Source organism: Eriocheir sinensis, chromosome 43 (assembly GCF_024679095.1).
Source record: "Eriocheir sinensis breed Jianghai 21 chromosome 43, ASM2467909v1, whole genome shotgun sequence".
Lineage (NCBI taxonomy): Eukaryota > Metazoa > Arthropoda > Malacostraca > Decapoda > Varunidae > Eriocheir > Eriocheir sinensis.
The window spans coordinates 6,334,291-6,354,080 of NC_066551.1; the positions used below are offsets into that span (position 1 = coordinate 6,334,291).

The 19,790-nt window shown below is 43.5% G+C and overlaps 3 protein-coding genes across 29 annotated transcripts in view; 2 read left to right on the forward strand and 1 right to left on the reverse strand.

Moving 5' to 3' along the window:
• The window catches only part of LOC127010390 (zwei Ig domain protein zig-8-like), a 45,865-nt gene extending 42,371 nt beyond the window's left edge, over positions 1 to 3,494 (forward strand). For 3 of the 4 annotated variants that reach the window (XR_007763154.1, XR_007763152.1, XR_007763151.1), the window contains exons 7-8: positions 1,940 to 2,051; positions 2,828 to 3,494. The gene's annotated coding sequence lies outside the window, so the exon portion shown is untranslated. The remainder of the gene's footprint in view (positions 1 to 1,939; positions 2,052 to 2,827) is intronic. The other variant, XR_007763153.1, reaches the window with a different exon arrangement.
• Positions 1,950 to 19,583, reverse strand: LOC127010389 (gastrula zinc finger protein XlCGF7.1-like). 24 transcript variants are annotated; one of them, XR_007763145.1, is made up of 6 exons: positions 18,581 to 19,575; positions 5,648 to 5,771; positions 4,005 to 4,062; positions 3,572 to 3,669; positions 2,859 to 3,035; positions 1,950 to 2,107 (listed from the first exon to the last, which is right to left on the reverse strand). XR_007763145.1 is itself a non-coding variant. In XM_050884400.1 (2 exons), exon 2 carries the CDS (start codon positions 16,829 to 16,831, stop codon positions 15,875 to 15,877), a length of 957 nt encoding a protein of 318 aa, XP_050740357.1. In that variant the 5' UTR covers positions 16,832 to 16,951; positions 18,581 to 19,583; the 3' UTR covers positions 15,628 to 15,874. The 24 variants fall into 24 exon arrangements, 1 of the variants encoding a protein (XP_050740357.1); XR_007763144.1 differs by having other exon boundaries at positions 4,009 to 4,062; positions 18,581 to 19,572; XR_007763128.1 differs by having other exon boundaries at positions 2,859 to 3,351; positions 3,572 to 3,761; positions 4,009 to 4,062; positions 18,581 to 19,531.
• LOC127010388 (uncharacterized) lies at positions 8,755 to 14,123 on the forward strand. The gene is made up of 11 exons (XM_050884399.1): positions 8,755 to 9,883; positions 10,030 to 10,193; positions 10,443 to 10,553; positions 10,800 to 11,032; positions 11,163 to 11,291; positions 11,618 to 11,786; positions 11,868 to 12,104; positions 12,185 to 12,456; positions 12,677 to 12,814; positions 13,286 to 13,472; positions 13,661 to 14,123. The coding sequence occupies exons 1-11, from the start codon at positions 9,724 to 9,726 to the stop codon at positions 13,892 to 13,894; spliced, it is 2,034 nt and encodes a 677-aa protein (XP_050740356.1). The 5' UTR covers positions 8,755 to 9,723; the 3' UTR covers positions 13,895 to 14,123.
• Positions 19,584 to 19,790: the final 207 nt, after the last annotated feature.

Here is a 19,790-nt window from a genome sequence, read left to right on the forward strand (position 1 = left end):
GGAGGTTGCTGGTTAGGTGGTTATTGGTTTTGTGGTTACTGGTTTGGTGGTTGCTGGTTAGGTGGTTATTGGTTTTGTGGTTTACTGGTTTGGTGGTTGCTGGTTAGGTGGTTATTGGTTAGGTCGTTACTGGTTTGGTGGTGAGGTGGTTTGGTGGTGAGGTAATTTGGTGGTTCGGTGGTTGGTGGTTGTGGTGCTGAGGGTTGAATGGTGGTGGTTGGTGGTTCGGTGGTTGGTGGTGAGGTGATGAGATGCTTGGTTAGTTAGTTGTTAGGTAGTTAATGGTAGTAGTGGTGGTGGTAATGGTGGCAAGGATGGTCAGTGGTAGTGTGACTGACTGATGACAATTCCCAACTCTATTAATATTCTGTATCGTTACTGTAAATTGTTCATAATCTAGCGGGAGTCTTTGCCTTCCCGAACTTTCCCCCATTCCCCATTCTTGTCAGAGGAATCCCGCACCCCATTCTATCCTTCTCCAACCGCAATATGAACCCATGGACTCGTTTTGTAATCTCTGGCGAACGTGAAAGCCGGAGAAGTTTACGCCTTTTAACTAGTATATTGCTTTTTTGCATATCACTCTTAATTCTTGCCTAAACATTTTTTGCGCCGTTGCTTGTGACTATCGCTACGTTTACTCACCCATGCCTGGTCTTGCTATCTAGATTTTCCAATGCTTCATATGATCTACCAGGCCATTCGTTCCTTGTTCATGTGTAGGTAGAGAAGAGGAAAAGGTAGCATGAATATTTTTGTTTATTCTGACGCTAGTACTGATGAAGCTATTTGATGACTGTAGATTTTTTTCACACTTGTTAGTACTACAGTCACTTACCAATAATTCTCGGCAGTAGTTAAGTCTCACAGTCTCGCTGCGTCAATGTTCATCTGTTTCTCAGAATTAGTAAGACCCCCCCCCCCTCTCTCAACCTTGTAAATAAGATAAACGTTGATCGTTAACTTAATTGTTAGTCGTGTTTTGCTAAAGTTCGACGTGCCTGTGTTCACAAGTCCTTTTGCCCTTGACGAGCAGGTGCTGGGGCGGTGTTTGCATAGTTACCTGCCTTGTTTTCCGCTTTGTGTATGATTGTTTTAAATGCACCATGGTATTCAAGTTAAGGAGGGAAATTAAATTAATCAGCCTCCCCCCCCCTCCCCCAATATTACACACCACAGCCACACAATTTCTAACTTTGGGAAACAGCAACCCCTCTCCATGTGGTTTTCTGTTGCATGTCATGAGTAGCCGTCATTAATTTACTGCAAGACAAAAGGACTTCTTCCTACATATTCTGTTCCCTTCTGTTTGCTCCATCCTTCAATCTGTCTAATGTCTAATATACCGTTAACTCCACCTGCTCCAGCTAAGGTTCCAATTTCATATCCACACAGCTTTCTCATGTTACTGTACTGCATCCTGCTTGGGCAAAATATTTCTATTTTTTTGTTGAGTATCCCTCTTCGGCAAAGGTTCCAATTCTATCTCAATATGGTTTCAGACTTGACAGCCTGTTATTCCTTGGTTTCTATATTGTTCCTTTGATTTAGCCGTCTTAACAGTTCTGTGCATATGACCATGCCAAAGCCACTCCTCTTGCTTATTGTGATCAGAATATTAATCTGTATGTTGCATGTCACTCGTCAATCAATGCAACATTTTTTCATCTATCCCCTGCTTTCCAGTACACTACAGCAACATTAGAAAGAGAATCAGGAAGAGAGATGAAATTGAAACCTTTGGGGTCAACAGTGTCTAAATTTGCTGTGATCAAAGACAGTGACCGATACAAGGATGGAAGGGACAAATACAGTACAGTTTTTGTGGTCCAAGACATATATAGTTATTCAGTATTCTGATTGATATCAAGTAGTAACAGGAGGGAATGTAATCTTTAATGTAATTCTTCCTGACAATTCATGATTTATTTTATGCCAGGAACAACGTCCACCACACCATGATGCCAGTCAGAGTTCTTGTCCACCAGCTGCCTACTTCCAGATGTAGACTGAGGCCCTGATGCTCCCAGCCTGATGTGCTGCCTGGACAGGTACTGCACTCCAGCTCACATAAGGGTTCAGCTTGACATGCATTGAGCAGTAACACCTGCAAAAGAACATACATTCAAGTTTTATGTACACCACTGAGTGTTGGGGATTATTAAATCTGGGCAGCATACCACTGAAGAGATAAGAGGTCAATGTGCCAGCAGCCACTCCTGCAGTACTTTACCTGACACCCCACTGTGGATATGTCAAGGGTGACCCGCCCACACTTCTGGCGTCAAGTAAAGTGCCACAGAAATGGCCCCTAGCAAGGTGACCTCTTAGTTCATCAGCAGGTAGGTTGGTATGCTGCCCTGACTTTTGAGAAGTCCTGGGTTCAATCCTCACCACTCGGTGGTGTATTTACTCTAGAGAAAATGGTATTCCATTCATACCAAAAGAAGTTATGTATTTTTAAGCTTCCATGTTGCAATTGTGATACAGTGTGCTAACCACTAGAATACTGAGAGCAGCATATATATTATTGATAGATTGGAAAAATAACTCTTATCCGCTGCCTGGTCAGTCAGTGACCTGTGGTAACTCCTGTAGATATGAGAAACCTACATTGATTTTTACTCCTATAGATCTCATTTCTACTCTTCCTACATTCTCCTTAATTATGAATTCTAAATGCTGCTTCCATACCTCCCATTTTCTCCTCGAAAGCCTCTTAGCTGTCAGTTCATTCTCTTTCTCATGGATCCCACAATACCCTCAAACTAATTGGAGAAATAATCTGTTCCTGCTACCACCAACGCTAGTTAAATTTCCCCGGCAGATAGTGTGAGAGGCAAGACATCGATACCCACCACAACCTGCTGCCATCTTGCTGCTGGAGACTTAGCTGCTGCTTCTTAAGTTGACAAGGAACCAGCCAGCATCAGTGTGGCTTTGACTGCTGACCAGCACCACAACTGCCTGCTACTGTTGTCTAAGGCTTCAGCAGAAGACTTGATCCATGCTGCTCTAAGTGAGCCAATGGCCACCTGAAAGGGCACATTTATCTTAGTAAAAAAATCTACTATCTCAATGCTATCCATTTCTTTAAAAATTAATTTCAAAATCTGACTTCTTGCACTTTTATATATTGGCTGTTTTCATGTGGCTCTACATCTACTTATTTTGATGTAAGTGAAAAATGCATCTGGCAGTATTCTTTCACACACTCATATTTGAGGGGAGCAAGCTTGTGCCCCCAGCCTCAATTACTGGTCTAAAATTAATGATAGTGGTAGATTATCCATCCCTTGGAACAGGTGGATCTTTGAACTTAATCTTACTGTACTCGCCAACTTCCTAAAACTGGAATAAAAAATGTTACCACCCATTAATGTGATTTTTTCTTGTATTCACTTATTTCAATTTTGTAAATGCCTAATTATATTTGTATAAAATTCATGTTGCAATCCAAAAATAAAGGCCAGCTTCTTAAAGTGCGAACAAAATGTGAATAGTATCCAAAGCCTACAGTGTTATGGGTCTTGGTGTCCCCTACCATCCAAATCAGTTCGAGGACTATTACCTGCAGAGATTGTGGATGCCAACTCCGGCTATACAACTATGTCGCACGCTACCCAGAAGCCGACCCATCTCACCAAGTTGTTTCTATTGGAGACAACCCTGAGTGGAGAAGGCCAAGGAGATGCCCACAGAATTCATGGCTTAAACAAGATGATAGATCTTGCCTTGAGGTCTTGGGATGGTAAGGGGGCCTACATGGAGGAAATGCTAGGTTTAAAGTTTTGGGGTGGGTAAGGCATTGCTCCCACCAGGCATATGCTCCTATTGATTGATTTTGTGTGTGGAATGGATTGCATTAAGTTACCATCAGTAACAGGAAAAAATTCTGCCAGGGGAGAGTTTTAGCAAAAAAGCATGGGTCGGGTTTTAGTCTAATTCTTAGGCATTAATAAGTTGTCAAATAAACAAAGTTGTATAAAAGAATAGTTACATACTCACACCCAGTGGTATTCCTGTTGTTGCTGTTTTCTGCTATTGCTGTTTGTCAAAGCCCTATGGAAAAATGTATGCTTAGTCAGACAAATTGAAAATAAATACATTAACAAGATTCAGCATCTCCTTTGTCCCTGCCAGGTCAATAAATCAGTTTAAAGTCAGCTAGCCAGTGAATTACCCAATCAGTCATCAGTTTGTCAGCAAGTCATTCTGTCAACTCTTCAGTTAAAGTTTAGTCAGCAGAGTCAATCTGAAATTGGTCAGTTAGTCACTCATTTTGTGCCACTAATTCAGTTATTTCGCCAGTTACTCCGTCAGTCATTTTTGGTCATACAAGTCAGTGCAGGCCAGTCAATCAGATGTTCTCTCTAACTTTAGTCAGCCCAAACACCAGTGTACCCCTTAGTGTACAACAGAGGAAATGGGTAAATAAGGAGAATCATTCAGCCTTTGAAAACAGGATCTGCACCTCGTTATTATAGTAGAGTGCGAGTTTAGACCGCTGTTTAACACTATATATCCTACAAATAGGGGCAAAATTATACCACAACAATCATATACACAGGCACAAATTACGGTAGTCAGGTACTGATCATGGGAGAATACAATCTGCTCTTCCATGTAATAGTTAAGGGACAAAGTGTGTCTTCCTCAACTATAACATGAAGCCACAAATTACTTAAGTCATCATAACCAAGGGAAATATGAGGCAGCGAGGTACGTATTTTTTTTACGTTAAAGGAAACTGCTCAGGGGCAAATAAACAAAAAAAAAGCCCTCTAATCACTGCTCTTACTAAAGCCAACAAGAGCGGCCAGAGAAGAGGTCACCTTCGAATGGGTATGACAGGTAAACCAGCTTGTTCGCCCGTACAGGTGCAGTTACGCTCTGCCGCTCAAATTGCCGCTCAAATAGTTAACATATCGCCGCCTTTGTGACTTAGAACTATTCATAACCTAATTGACCCCAACCTTAACAACCAATCGCTGTTTAAGTAGTAACTCGTCGCCGTAACATTGAAATTGAAACTCCTATGGATCAAAATTTCGAGCTATTTTATGTCACTCATACTAATTCACTCAAGGCCAGGTAGGGGATTAAAAAGAATGGAAAAAGGGAAGGAATGCAAGCGGGAAGAAAGGAATTAAGGGAAAGTAAAGAAAAAGAATGGGCTGCAGGTGCTAATTCTATTCAGCTTGTCAGTTAATAAATTTGGCCAGTGGAGTAAATTGGTCTTTGGGCAGTTAAGTCGTTCACTCGTTTAATGTCAAGTCATTCAGTTTGTCACTCTTTACATTGTTTCAGTTAGTTGTGAGGGAAGAATTGGTAGGAGATCGATTAACGAGAATGGAAAAGGGAAGGAAGGCAAGCAGGGGAAGGAAAGAAAAAGTGAGATGCAGGCAATAACAAAACAGCCGTCGAGGTAAAAGAAAGGATAACAAAATGCACACACACACACACACACACACACACACACACACACACACACACACACACATTACAACACGCAAAGGAAGCATCCATGTGTCCTGTATAACTACCTATTGGCTTGTTATTTCCTCTACTGACAAATAAGTGCAAGATTAAATAAAGCAACAAGACCAACGGCTCCCCTTAAACATTGACTCACACACATACTCACATCTCGCCTATAGACAGAAGACTCCCACCTCCTGCACCAGCCACGCCGCCGTCTACGCCAGCAGCAGGAGTAGCCGTGCCCACCACCGCCACTCGGAGGCCTCACACCAAACGATCTTCAGAACCTCGACGGAAAAACACTCAGGAGTCAGGACCACTTTGCCATGAAGCCTCGAGTCAGGGAGGAGGTGGAGGGCGAAAGCAGTGCTGAGGTGCTTATTATTATTTTTTTTTTACAGCAAAGGAGACAGCACAAGGACACAAAAAAATTAAACAATAAAAAAAATTAAAAAAAGCCCGCTACTCGCTGCTCCTGTAAAGAATCCGAAGAGGTGGCCGAAAGAGGGGTCAATTACGTGAGAAGTTGTTGGTATTAATATTTAAATTGGGGGTCAGGGGTGAGAGATAAGATTAATTATCCTCTAATAAACAAGAGTATGGGACAAAACCTTTCCCAACGTCCTCCAGCTCTCTTTGTTTAATGTTAGTGTCCCGCATGGAGAGTATTACGATATATATGATGTCGCTTTGGTGTACTCACTCCAAATCCGGCAATGTTCGAGTTAATTTCAGCTTTCCACTCACTTTATCTTATACCTCACCTCTGAAAAATTCTAGGTTGCCACTCTGTTCTTTTGGATGTCCGATTGTTATCAGTTAAACGCATGAGCTGTTCAAGTAAGTCCATTTCTCATTCGTAGCCGTCCTCAGAATATATTTTCCTCGTGTCATACCCAGTGCCTCTCTTATTTCGTGATGCGCGCTTCGAAGCTTCGTCTAGGGCCTTGAGGGTCGTATTATGAGACATTTCGTCGCCCAAGAACACATATTTGACAAGGATTTCGTAAGAGTTGTGGGCATTTCCAGGAGTAGTTTTATGACCCTGGTGGTAGTTTGACCCTTCTTCTGTACCATGAACTTGAAGAAACACTCATTAGAATCCGACTGACCCCCTCTTTGACCTTTAGAAATAGCTGATGTGAGAAGCGAAACTGTCTTATAATACCGACCTAAGTTTCTGAATCGTGTGTTGAATGACAGGATATAATGACCGTATAGCCTACCATTAATTCTCTTGAGGGACAGTAACGATCTCCTATCCAAGAGAGATGTTACCGTTACTATGGTTTATATAAGGCGCTACGTCTTATTCCGATTATCTTTAATTTTCACGGGCTGGGTTTGTATGCGAATTGTTTCTTTTATGTGGATTTCTGTACTCTCTCAAGTGCTTTGTTCCCAGTCATTGTTGCACTACCAATTGATTATCAAACATTCTTAATTTTCTTCATAATATTCAGCTTCAGATTCTCTCTCTCTCTCTCTCTCTCTCTCTCTCTCAGGGGGCTTCGTGGTGCAGTGGTTAGCACACTCGCCTCACAATCGAGAGAGCCCGGGTTCGATTCCCGGGCGGAGTGGAAAAATTTGGGCGGCTTTTCCGATACCCTACGCCCCTGTCCACCCAGCAGTGAATGGGTACCAGGTATTAATCGGGGATTGTGTCCCGTCTCCTGGGATCTGTTCCCTTCTCCTATAATAGGCGCACCTAACAATACCATAGCCGATCCAGGATTCAGGACGTTTCCTAAGTTAAAGAAGGTAACGTTATACTTGTATTTCGTAAAGAATCCTTATAACCAAAAACTAACTAAAATTATGAGTATTCTTTTTCTTGAACACAACATTCAATAAACAACAGAACAATAATATGAAAATACGTATAGCCACCGTTGCCAGATTGTCGTACTCAGAGCATAATATTTAACGGTTTTTGACGCCTAACTATTGCCAAGAAACATCAGGATCTTACTCTTTTAACGATAACTATAAATTAGTTTCGTTTTTGGAGCCCAAAAGACAGTTTTGGGGCAGGAAGTCGGGAAATATAATCGGCTGAGTATGACAATCTGGCAATAATCTGTGGCCGAGGCAGCAGCAGCCTGCCATATTGCGGGTGTCAGATACCTAAAATAGCATACTTTTACTGCGCAAAGCAGGTGACGTCACTTATTGTGACTTCGTGAGCTTTCATATTTATCTATTTGTGTATATTTCATGGTGGCAAAACTTAAATTACTAGTTTCATTTTTACTATTGACACGAATTTGTGACTGTTTATCACAATAGAATTTCACTCTAATAAGTGAATCAGACTCCACAGAAATGTTACCAGTGTGTGTATGAATGAATACAAAGATAAGCACATACTTTGCTTTAACTCAAGGATGTCTCGTGGATCATTAATAAATAAAAACAAAATATCCGGCTAAGCTACTCTTTAGCCATTACCTTTATTGGCGCCCAAAAAACAGTCCCTCCGCCAAGTTTGTACCCCACATTTGGTAATGTTAGGTGCGCCTATTCCTTCCCCTTCTGTCTCTCTCCGGCATATGACCACAGATGTTGCGCCGACTAAACGAAACTTTCCAACTCTCTCTCTCTCTCTCTCTCTCTCTCTCTCTCTCTCTCTCTCTCTCTCTCTCTTCCACAATTATTTTCAGGTTCATCTACGCATCTTACTTAATGTCATTGTTATCTCTCTCACAAACACGCACGCACACACGCAGGGCCTCGTGATGAGCAGAGTCGTGCCGGAGCTTCATTTGACGGTGATAGAATTTTTGAGTTCAGGGAACAACGCGCGAGGTGGCGTTGAGTGGTTCCATGTCAGCCGCATACGTCCGTGTGGTGCTGGTAATTACTCGCCTCTCAACCTTTATCAGAGACGGCTCTGGAAAATTCCGTGGCAAAAGTCATAGTTTTTTCCAATGAAAACTAATAAACACACACACACACACGCACACACATATTTATATATATATATATATATATATATATATATATATATATATATATATATATATATATATATATATATATATATATATATATATATATATATATATATATATATATATATATATATATATATATATATATATATATATATATATATATATATATATATATATATATATATATATATATATATATATATATATATATATATATATATATATATATATATATATATATATATATATATATATATATATATATATATATATATATATATATATATATATATATATATAAAATCAACCTGTATCACTCGGGATAAAACGTGACGTACAAAGCAGGTGAGCGAGAAGCGAGGAGCAATGAGGAAGCAGTTATCTAAGATATCAAAAATTCCACTGAAAGCTTGTAATGACTGTTCATCGTGGGCGGCGGCGCCGGCCACACGCCACTCCCTCAACACCTTTTAGGCTTTTGCTTGACGCAACACTTGCACTCCGCTGCCCGCGGTGAAGGTTGTGGCTGCTCTGGTTCTTCCCGATCCTGGAAGGTGAGCGCCGATTCCACCGACTTTACCTTTACGCAGCTCTCTTGGCACCTGGCACGCCATTGCCAATACATCACACGCTTCCCGTGATATGGTTAAGCTCAAGGGCTGCCAGCCCATCAGACAGGTTCGAGCCTTGCCTAAAAGCAGAAAGTTTCCACTTACAAGGAGCGGTTACTGCACCCCCCAAAGTAGAGCAGGTGGAGGGTGGTGTGTGAGGTCCCATTTCCACCCATATATTTACTAACGAGCTCCAAAGCTCACTCCGAGACAGTAGTGGCTGGCGGTCACGAGTCCAGCATGCTATGACACCATGAACGAATTAAATGTATGTTTTGTCTGCAGTTTAGGGTTGGGGGTGACAGCCTGCCACCACCACTATAACTCACTCCTCTACTCACTTTTCCTGACCCTCAACCAATGTTTGAAATTAGTATCATGGTGTATACCCCAAAAATCTTTCCAAAATTATTCGTGTTGAAATGAGTGTTATCGCCCGCCACAGCTTTGTGATGTTCAAGCACCACCATCACCGCCCCTTGCCTGGACTCATGCATACTGCTGCTCCATGGCAAGGCAGACGTATTACAGCCACAGTTCTCTACTTAAAAAAATTATCTTACAAGGCTGATTATATGTATTTCTCCTTAAACCCGGTGTAAACTATTGACAGACCATTCTTCAGCGAGTCATCACCATCACCGTCTGCAGCCTTTCCTCTCCCGTGCGGAATGGCGGCAGTCACACGTCTCCGTTGCCCCGTGGTGCCGTCCAGTGGTTCGCGGCCCCTGAGCGCCACTCCACTTCGAGTCTCTCCTCTCATCTTAGTGACGCTGGCGATGGTGGTGATGGCGTCGCTGCCCTGCTCCCTGGCCACCCTCCTGCCTCGAGGTGAGCTGCATGGTCCCTGCTTGAGCCAGCCATGGTCTTGTATCATGCGTCTCCCAGTTCAGAATGTAATACGCAATGAGTGTTGTTACTACTGATAATACGCATAATTTCTTTTCTTTTTTTTTTTTGGGGGGGGCCTCCAATAGATGAATCTATGGCGAAGGAAGTGAGTGCAGCTGTTTTGGATGTCATGGAGGCAGTGGAGGGCAGTGTGGGCGTGGCCGTGGGCGCCGCGGAGCACACCGTTATCACACTGACGGATCCTGCCGCGCCGGACCTCCTCGCCACCGCCACACACCTCACCCGACAGGTAGGCCAACGCCCGGGCAGGGAAACTAAAAAATTTCTGCTATGTAGCCTTTAGACATCAAACAATAGTCACTTTCATTCTTCACAATATGTTTGAAGTGGCTCGCATTCCCCTTACTAGTGAAGGCTGGAACTGTGCGATTGCTGGTCGGACGGTGGGAGGCAACGCTTGCCTACATTGGTAAGTTACTTCAGCTGATGACCTCAGAACATCATAAAAAACGGAAACCATTGTTTTTTTTCTCCATAGAGCAGGGCCAGGAAGGCGGGCCGAACCCACGTGGTGCTGCCGCTACCGAACGCCACAACTCGCAATATATCGCAGGCGAACTCCTCGACGGTGCTCACTCTGGCACGCCGGGTAAGCCTCCCACAGCCATGTAAGCAACTTCACCTTGATAACAATATACAGATGCCCATCCATAGCACAGTAGTCGGCACAGCGGCACTCTGAGGTGCCGCTTGTCGGGTAGTCTAGTCGCTTCAGCAGGCTGCTTTGTTGAGTTATTACGATATCTTGTACTGCAGAGCCTGGCACGATTGATGACCCTGAACCACGAGCCAGGCAGATACTAACTTATTTGTAAATTGCAAATCGTCTCGACAGATGAGGCTATTGTCGCGCGCCGTCACAGTGGTGGTGGCGGCAGAGAGCGGTGCCTTCCTGTCAGGCTTTGCTCAGTGGGCCCTGGATCACCGCCTGCTGGTGTGGGGCACAAGGCTCCTCGTGGTGACCAGCCTGTCCCTCTCAGACCTGCTGCTCCTCATGCGGACTCACTGGACCTTTTCGATGATGAACATGCTGCTCATGAACGTCGAACACACTTCAACATCACTTAGGTATAGCTATGGGGCCGCATCATGCCACTCTACAAGATCATTTTGCATACGCTTTTCATGGAAGATCTTGTTGTTGCAAATTGGTGTGCGTACAAATAAGAGAAATAAAACAAATACGTCATACTTGCAGCTGTGGTCTGTACACCCACCTGCCCTACACGCCCCGCGGCCCGCTCGTGGTTCGCCTGGCCTCGTGGACGCCCGCCCGACGCCTCGTGCCAACCCACGCCGCCCCGCTCTTCCCCGACAAGTTTACCAAGTGGGTGCCTTCCCGGAGCTACCCCAACCACCCCACCAACGCTCCCGGCAACATTGTTCATAAATTGTCTTGGTGCAGCTAAGTTAAATAGCGTGAATATACATAATTTGCGTTTCTGAGATTTTGAACACGAATTAAACGTTATATTTACCACAGTGGTCTAGTATTTTTTTTTTCTAGTGCTTACAGAAAGCAATTACTAACTCAACGAATTTACTCAAAGTAGCTATAATGTTTTTTACAACTCGAGGTATTTTGAATTCACATCTCAGGTAATTTCGAAAAAATAGAATAACTCCGGATCTCAAGAGGTCACTTTATTTCAGTTTCTACGGCGCCCAGGTGAACATCACTGCCCTGCCCTTCCCGCCCTACTGGGACGAGCGGGAGTCAGCGGCGGGACGCTACCACGGCACCGACTACCTCATGATCAATGCCATCGGCCTGGCGCTCAACTTTACCGTGACGGTCCTCCCCTCGGCCACCTGGAGTGACGTAAGGCCGCCACCTTGAAGGCGTACTCATGATGGGAGGGTCTGAGAAGTCACACGCGTCCAGTAAACTTGTGTATTACAGGTGACGGACCGAGTGAAGGAGAGAGTGTCCTTCGTGGCCACGGTGATCTACGCCGTGTTCCCGCAGCGCCTGGAGCACTACGACTACAGTTACATGTTCGAGTACGCCTTCCACGCCTTCTGCATGGCCCGCCCGGAGCTGAAGCCACGCTGGCAGAGCCTCTACTACCCCCTGCACGACTACGTCTGGGCGCTCGTTCTGGCTGTGCTTCTGCTTATGCCTTTCCCCTTTATCCTTGTATGTCAAAAATCAATAAACATGATATTATAGATAGATATGGATAGATAGAAACACACACACCACTGAATTTACCTCAGATCTCCAGGGCGGGCACCGATGAGGGCCGGAGCAGCACCACGCCCACCGCGACGGGTCAGCTGATACTGACTGTCGCGGGGTCGCTGTTAGGACAAGAATTAGCCAGCAAGTTTAGCCCAGGAGTGTCTGGCCGTCTGCTGGCGGGTGCCTGGCTACTGTTCGCCTTCGTGCTAGCATCTGCCTACCGCGGTAACCTGACGGCCTCCCTCACGGCCCCGAAGTACCCGCCGCGCGTGGAGACCCTCGAGCAGCTTGTTGACTCCGAGGCCCTGTAAGCACACGACCCACACACCGTGATGATTGCCTCGCAGCGGGATGATATAGAAGTACCTTGTCAATTATAAAGTATATATGTACAAATTTGTATATCTATTTCTTTATTAGAAAACCTTGCACTTAATGATGTTGTTGGCAGCCGAGGATCATAATTTGTCTCTGGAAAACCTCTGTCTAGTCTCAACTCATCACTCTCTGCGGCCCTCTCCGTGCAGGGTGACGATGCCGCCCTACGGAGCTCAGTTTAGGGATTTCTTCAAGGAATCAGAATCGTCGGACTTCAAGACGCTGGGCGAGAGAGTAAAGATCGTGCCGACAGCAACAGAGGGTCTGCTGCAGGCGACGAGTTACAGGTTAAACATCTCTAACTGTTGTAATGATCAGCAAAAGAAGAAAATCACCGAATAATGATATTTTGCTGTCGTGCCGCTGTTGCCCGTACACATTAATTTTGTTTCCTTCCTTGTTGGCAAAATTTAAGGTTGAAGTGACGCAACATCACAATGGACTTGCAATGTTCTTTTCAGGATCACTCTGGCGCCAAGCGCGTCGTCGGGTCCTTAGTCTCAGGGGAGAGCTCAGTTCATAGATGCAGGACAGGATGACAGCCATGAACCTTTGTTACACTTCTGATGATATTTGACTCGAGGGGGGAGGGGGATATTTTTTCGACATTCTCTCTCTCTCTCTCTCTCTCTCTCTCTCTCTCTCTTCCTGGACTTTATAGAGGTACACTTAACTTTTTTACCTCTCCTCTTTATGGATGCTATATCCCTTGGACTGTTCTCATTCCGGTACAAAGAAACTCTTGCCTCTCTGCCCAGACAAGCTCACATGGAGGCGAGGCGCTACCTGGAGCTGGAGATCGCCAGGAGATTCACGCGGCCGGACGGCAGCAGCAGCCTGTACGTGGCGCGGGAGAGCGTGTTCCCCGGCCTGTCCGCGTGGCCGGTGCCCCACGACGCGCCCTACAAGCCTGCCCTCGACCGCGTCATCATGGCTATCAAGGAGGTGCGCCCAAGGTTTTTATTTTGATTTATACTCTTATTGTTACAGACATATTTAGTCGTATTTTCTTTTTCCAGCAAAATATATGTAATGATGTTACTTCATCTGATTTTACCATCTTTCCGTGACACAAAACTGAAATCCCCCCCACCCACCCCCCACCCCACCCCCCGCCTCTCTCGTGCATGTAGGGCGGCTTGTACGAGAAGTGGAGCCGCGACGTGCTGAGTGAAGCCCGGCAGGAAAGCCTTCAGGAGCAGCCCAAAGACCAGTCACGGTACGAGGCAGCGGAGGCGCCGTCAGGAGGGGACGTGCGCGCCCTGACGCTCACCCACATGCAGGGGCCACTGCTGCTGCTGCTGCTTGGACTCGCTGCCGCCACCTTGGCCTTCCTCTTGGAGAGCATGGGAAAACACTGTTACTAGCGGGACTTCGAGAGCCCACTGCATGGAGGAAGACTGTTTCTGGGACATGGACACCGGAATGAACCATGCCTCGCAAACCAGCGGGCAAGGTCTGCAAAGAATGTTGACACCGGCACCAGCGTCACCGTTCTTGTCTTCCTCCGTGCCAGTCAGTGCCATTAACAACTCGCTCCATGACCAAAAATCTTCAAGAAACGTGACCCGTGGGCAGCAGATCAACAGATGATCACTACGAGGAAAAGAATAATATAAACATCACGTAGTCTCCACAGCAAAAAAGTGATATTAATAATATTTTGAAAATATAATTTCCTTTACTTAAACACGTCTCAAATACAATTAAATAAATATTGAGAGCTCTATAAGAATTTCATCTGTTCTTATAATTAACTTGGTAAATTAAAACTCTAGAGAACCTTGGACCATTTACCTCATTTATTGCATGCTGTTGCAACAGTTTCTAGCGATCTATGGGCAAACATGTACTCTGGAGAGCTCAGAAAAGATCAGAGACTGATCAGACATGGAATAATTCACAGGAGTCTTCACCACTGTACATAACTGAATATTGAAAAATGTAGGTATGTACTGTATAGTGAGGTGAAGACTTTATTCTACACCCAATATATATATATATATATATATAGATATATATATATATATATATATATATATATATATATATATATATATATATATATATATATATATATATATATATATATATATATATATATATATATATATATATATATATATATATATATATATATATATATATATATATATATATATATATATATATATATATATATATATATATATATATATATATATATATATATATATATATATATATATATATATATATATATATATATATATATATATATATATATATATATATATATATATATATATATATATATATATATATATATATATATATATATATATACTCTTGACACCACCAGTGGTTTTATCTGACAATCCTCTTTTTTGGACTGTTGTCCTTAATATAATGACTAGACTGACAAATTTCTATTACAGTGTACTTAGTACCCACAAGGAGAGAGCATGAGAAAATCAAAACAAAACTACTGAGTAAGATCCATTGGATTCTGCAGAAAATTTCTCGAGGACTTGAAAAAGCTACAACCAGATGGCGCAGACCAAGTTCTTTAAAATTAAATACCTGACAGACCCACTTTGATCTTGGTGATGGCTAAACAAAACAACCAAACAGCAAGACAGGGAGCGCAAGTGACAAAGGTTCAAATCTACGTTCACCTGCCAAGATATGGACAACACCATATAAATTATAGTATTCTTGTTGACCAAGTCCATAGCACCATGGGCAAGGCCAATCTGTCGAGTGACTTCCTGGTAAGACCAACCATTGTTATGAACTACACTACCAAGGTGTGTAAAAATTTTGGTGACTTCAACATTCTCACCACATGCATGAACAGACTGAGCTGTGCCACCCAGCAAGCCTCTAAAAGAACAGGCCTTGGTTCTGGCCTTGACACCTTCAGTCCCAGTTGCTTTGCCTCCTCATGAAGCACTTCGAGAGCCAACATCGGGACCTCCAGCAATTCCGAGAGAGGTACAGCAACATCAGCAAACACAAGGTCATTGACTTTGATGTCACCAACAGATGCTTGGCAATGACTTTCATCAACAATTTTGCCTAAAATCCAGTCCACGCAAGTGTTGAAAAGTAATGGAGCAAGATGTTAATACATTTCTGTAAAGCATATTATGTCTTGATTAACTTAATTTCACATTTATTAAGGTATTTAAAGATTTTTGGAACTAAACGCTTTTACAATAAACAATTTAGTCATTCACTGGTATCGGTTCTCTATAATATACCGTATATCACAGAAAATTTTGCTTTGCTCAATGAGTAAAAACAGCTTCAGAGGAGTTCACTGCCTGCTCACAGAAAAAGCCTTTACCTGAACAGAATAGTACTCACTGAGAGTTGCTCACTGAAGAAACTTGTGCCCGTGTAACGGCGCCTTCTGAGTCCTTGTTTTGAGCATCTCTGGCATGAGTCTTTATATGTCTCATGAGATTGCTCCGGTGGGTGAATGCTTTGCCACATTCATCACATTTGTGTTTCTTGACTGCAGAGTGGATGTTCTTGTGTTTGTTAAGGATGCTTCTATACAAGAATGCTTTATCACATACCTTACACTTATATTTTTTTACCCCAGTGTGTATGTTTTTATGTTGGTTAAGACTACTCCTATCAGTGAATATTTTGTCACACTCATTACATGCATACTCCTTTTCCCTTGTGTGGGTGTTCATATGGTCATTTAGTGTACTTTTCTTAGCGAATATCTTGTCACACTCAATACACGGATACTTCTTAACTCCTAGGTGAATGTAACTGTGCTGGGTGAGATTACCTTTTCTGTTAAAAATTTTGCCACATTCTTCACATGTGAATTTCTTTGCTTGAGTGTGAATGTTCATGTGATGATGCAGACTGCTATTGTCACTGAGCACCTTGCCACACTTTTCACATTCGTAAATCTTTGCTCCAGTGTGAAGGTTCAAGTGGCGGGTGAGACTGCACTTCCTGTTAAAACCCTTCCCACAGTGATCACACATAAAGGGCTTAGTTTGGGAATGAATCACTTGATGTCGGATGAGAGCACTATTTGTGGTAAAACGTTTCCCACACTGCTCACACTTGTGCTTTTTGCCACCATGAATTGCAGAATGTTCTTCCAGCTGCTTCTCACAAATAAACAACTGCTCACACTCCTCACAGATATGTACGGTCACTCCTCTATGATACAGTGAATGATGGATAAATTTGCTTCTACTAAACAGTAAACTGCCACACTCCTCACATTCAAATTTCCTGATATCTTCCATATTGACTGGAAATGACTGTGGCCCCTCAACACTATTCATTTACTTCTTTACTTGCATAGGAACATATTCTTCATGAATCCAGATCATCAGAAAGGGTTGTAAATTATCATCATCCCAGGTAGCTATTGTGGAGTTGTGCTGCCATGGGTCACACACAGGCTGGGGATGTGGAAATTCTCATAAATGTCTTGCTGCTTCTGAGACAATAATATCTTATCCCATAACCACATGTTTTCATATTTCATTTGGCTGATGTGGAAAACTTATAATACTAAGGGTAACAGCGGTCTCATTGGGTTACATAATATTTACTTTGATTACCCTGCTTGCTACCTCATAGCATCCAATGACAGTCATAGAATTTTTAAGGTTACTAAGACAGAAACCAAAAGCATGCAGCCCACCCAGCTGTTCATTCTTCCTTTCAGGCTGGTCTATAAATGGCTAGCCTACTTGGGGAAACCTGGGGAAGTTAAGCTGTGATACCCCAGATGTTATACTTACCCAGAGTCCCAGGGTGATTGAGTCTTAGCAGCCACAGGCTCAAAGGCCAATGTGACAGGGATAAGCACCGAGGTCACACACAGCTACAATGTAAGCCCCCAACTTTACTTGGTAAATATTTGGCTTTGGTCATCCTCCAATTCAGACGACGAAACTATTTTTTCTGATGGGTTTCAAATTGATCTTACTAATTTTTTTCTTTTTTTTGTTCACCCCTACCCCTTCCCCAAAAAAGTGTTTTCCACAGATCAAATAATCCAAATTAATAGCAACAATTGAAAGCTCACCAGAAATAATAATGTTGTCCTCACAATAGGTAAAAATTATGAAAAAGAGGCACTTGAGCCCTCACAAGACAATGAGGAGGGCAGACTCCACTGTCGCTGGAGTTGAGCTGCCGACCGCCAGTAACAAAAACACAGTGGCGAAGCACGATACACAAGCATTTCTTGAAACCAATTGAAATCAACTTATTTAACCAAATTCAATATAATCTACCCTTCCCTAACTTGACATAATAAGAATCCAACCTAAACTACATAACCTGATCTGTGGCCCACTGCCAAAATGTGATAAACAGAAATATTCCTTGGCAAAATATACTATAGACAAAAAAAATCAAAATGACAGGATCTACGAGACAGGAAGGAATTTTTTAACGTGAGGATGACCCCAACTCAAATAATACCCTTGACTTTTTTACCTAATGAGGGGTTCTGCCCCCTTGACCCCTCAAGGTTCAACAGGGATTGTTTAGAAGCAGGGATGGTGGCTGACTGGTCAGCTTGTAAGCACGGTGTCCTGGAGGACCCAGGTATAAGTCTTGTCCACCACTACAAGCAGACAGTTTTTAGTCATTAGAGTGGCTTAAGACTATGCTGTCCTGGTGACCACCGACAAACACGGACCCTAGATAAATTCTAAAGAGAAAGCTGAGCTCCAGGGGCCAAAATATGATGCTGTTTATCATGGAGATAGTATTTTCTCTGGAAATCACTAAATGATTGACTTTTCAATGCCTTTTGTGGGCCCGCCGCTGCAGCCACAAAATAGCTCACAAAGAGATTCAACTTGGACACCCGTGGGAAATCGAGGGTCTTGGGTGGGGGAGCGTATTTAAACTACTCCAACCGAACTTTACATTAAATCCGGCTGGACCGCCGCCGCCAGAAGGGGCTACGATTTAGGGAATATCATCCTTCCGAATATGTAATCTACTATAATGGGGTTTTATACATGAAATCAATTTTCCCATCAGAAAACAGCAACAAAAGCACCACCTACCCAATGCATCCCCGCTGGGCCCTGTTGCTGCTGGCTTGGTAGGCCGCCCCGCCCCGCTGAGGCAGGCAGGGTGACGCAGGGGCTGCCAGGGAGGCTCGGAATCCTCGGTAATGCCAAAAACGGACGCGGTGGCTGCTGCGGCACACGGGCTTCTTCTTCTATTTATTATTATTCAGTGTATTAGGGGGCTGGTCAGGCCACGCCCTCTACATCCCCGGCGGTGCGGGCGGCTGGTGGCTGTGGTGCTGCAGTGTCCCTGGCAAAGCCGCCCACGGGCCTCGGCAGGGCAGGCGAGCGTCGGCAGCGTTGCCATGGAGAAATTCTTCGTCTTTTGAGCTGGCCGCTTTGTATCGCTCCCTAGAGGTCATTGGTACTTCTTTGCACTTAGATACTTCACTACACCCTCTTAGTTACTTCACTGCGTACACTTATATCCTTCACTCTGCACTGAGCTCTGTAGCTACTTTATACTTTGCTTCCACTTGCTTTTCTATTTTCTTTTCTTCACTTCAGCTTACTTTGGACTTTTATTTTTGCATCTCTCTTTTCTGCCCTTTTGTTTGTTTCCACTATTAAACTTTTCTTCTTACTTAATTCTCTTTAAAGGTGAATTTTTCTTTCCCATCATATTGCACCAAAAATATTTGTGATTGTTACTATAACTTCACTGCTTCCTCCTTACAGCCGTACAATCCTAACACAGTAGGATTCTCCCGTCTTCCTCCTCCAACCTGTTGTTCCATTTCACTTCCCCAGTGATCACCACCGATCGATGTTATTAGCCTTTAATTGCCTCTCCTCTCCATACCTGTTACAACCCACCAGCCGGATTCAACCTCAGAACCCGCCAGCAGGACCTAAATGATGTTTCAGCCGTACCCAAAGATATTGGCAGGCGATCGCGCCTGTCACGTACTCTGACCATGGTGCACAAGCTAAACTTGACAATATGAAGGAGACCCACCTCCAGCTTCACTGTGACTCATGGACTCTGTATTACACACCGAAAATATTAGAACTGCGGGCTACACCCGCCGAGTTCCTGCTAGATCTGGTGAGAAAGCAACTGGAATGGCAACACTGACTGCGGCGGAGACTTTTCCTTCACAACGGCGTATGTTTGTTGACACTGATGATGATGATGATGATTGTTATTCTTACGGTAAAGTTGAATATTCTACATATTAGCAGCTCCTGTGATTAGATGAAA

Excerpts from the sequence above, each read along its gene's own strand:
- LOC127010388 (XM_050884399.1), top strand. The coding sequence starts at position 9,724 with ATGGCGGCAGTCACACGTCTCCGTTGCCCCGTGGTGCCGTCCAGTGGT. Across the intron at positions 10,554-10,799 it reads TGCTCACTCTGGCACGCCGG|ATGAGGCTATTGTCGCGCGC; the intron begins GTAAGCCTCCCA and ends TCGTCTCGACAG. Across the intron at positions 12,457-12,676 it reads CTTGTTGACTCCGAGGCCCT|GGTGACGATGCCGCCCTACG; the intron begins GTAAGCACACGA and ends CTCTCCGTGCAG.
- LOC127010389 (XM_050884400.1), bottom strand. The coding sequence starts at position 16,831 with ATGAATAGTGTTGAGGGGCCACAGTCATTTCCAGTCAATATGGAAGAT.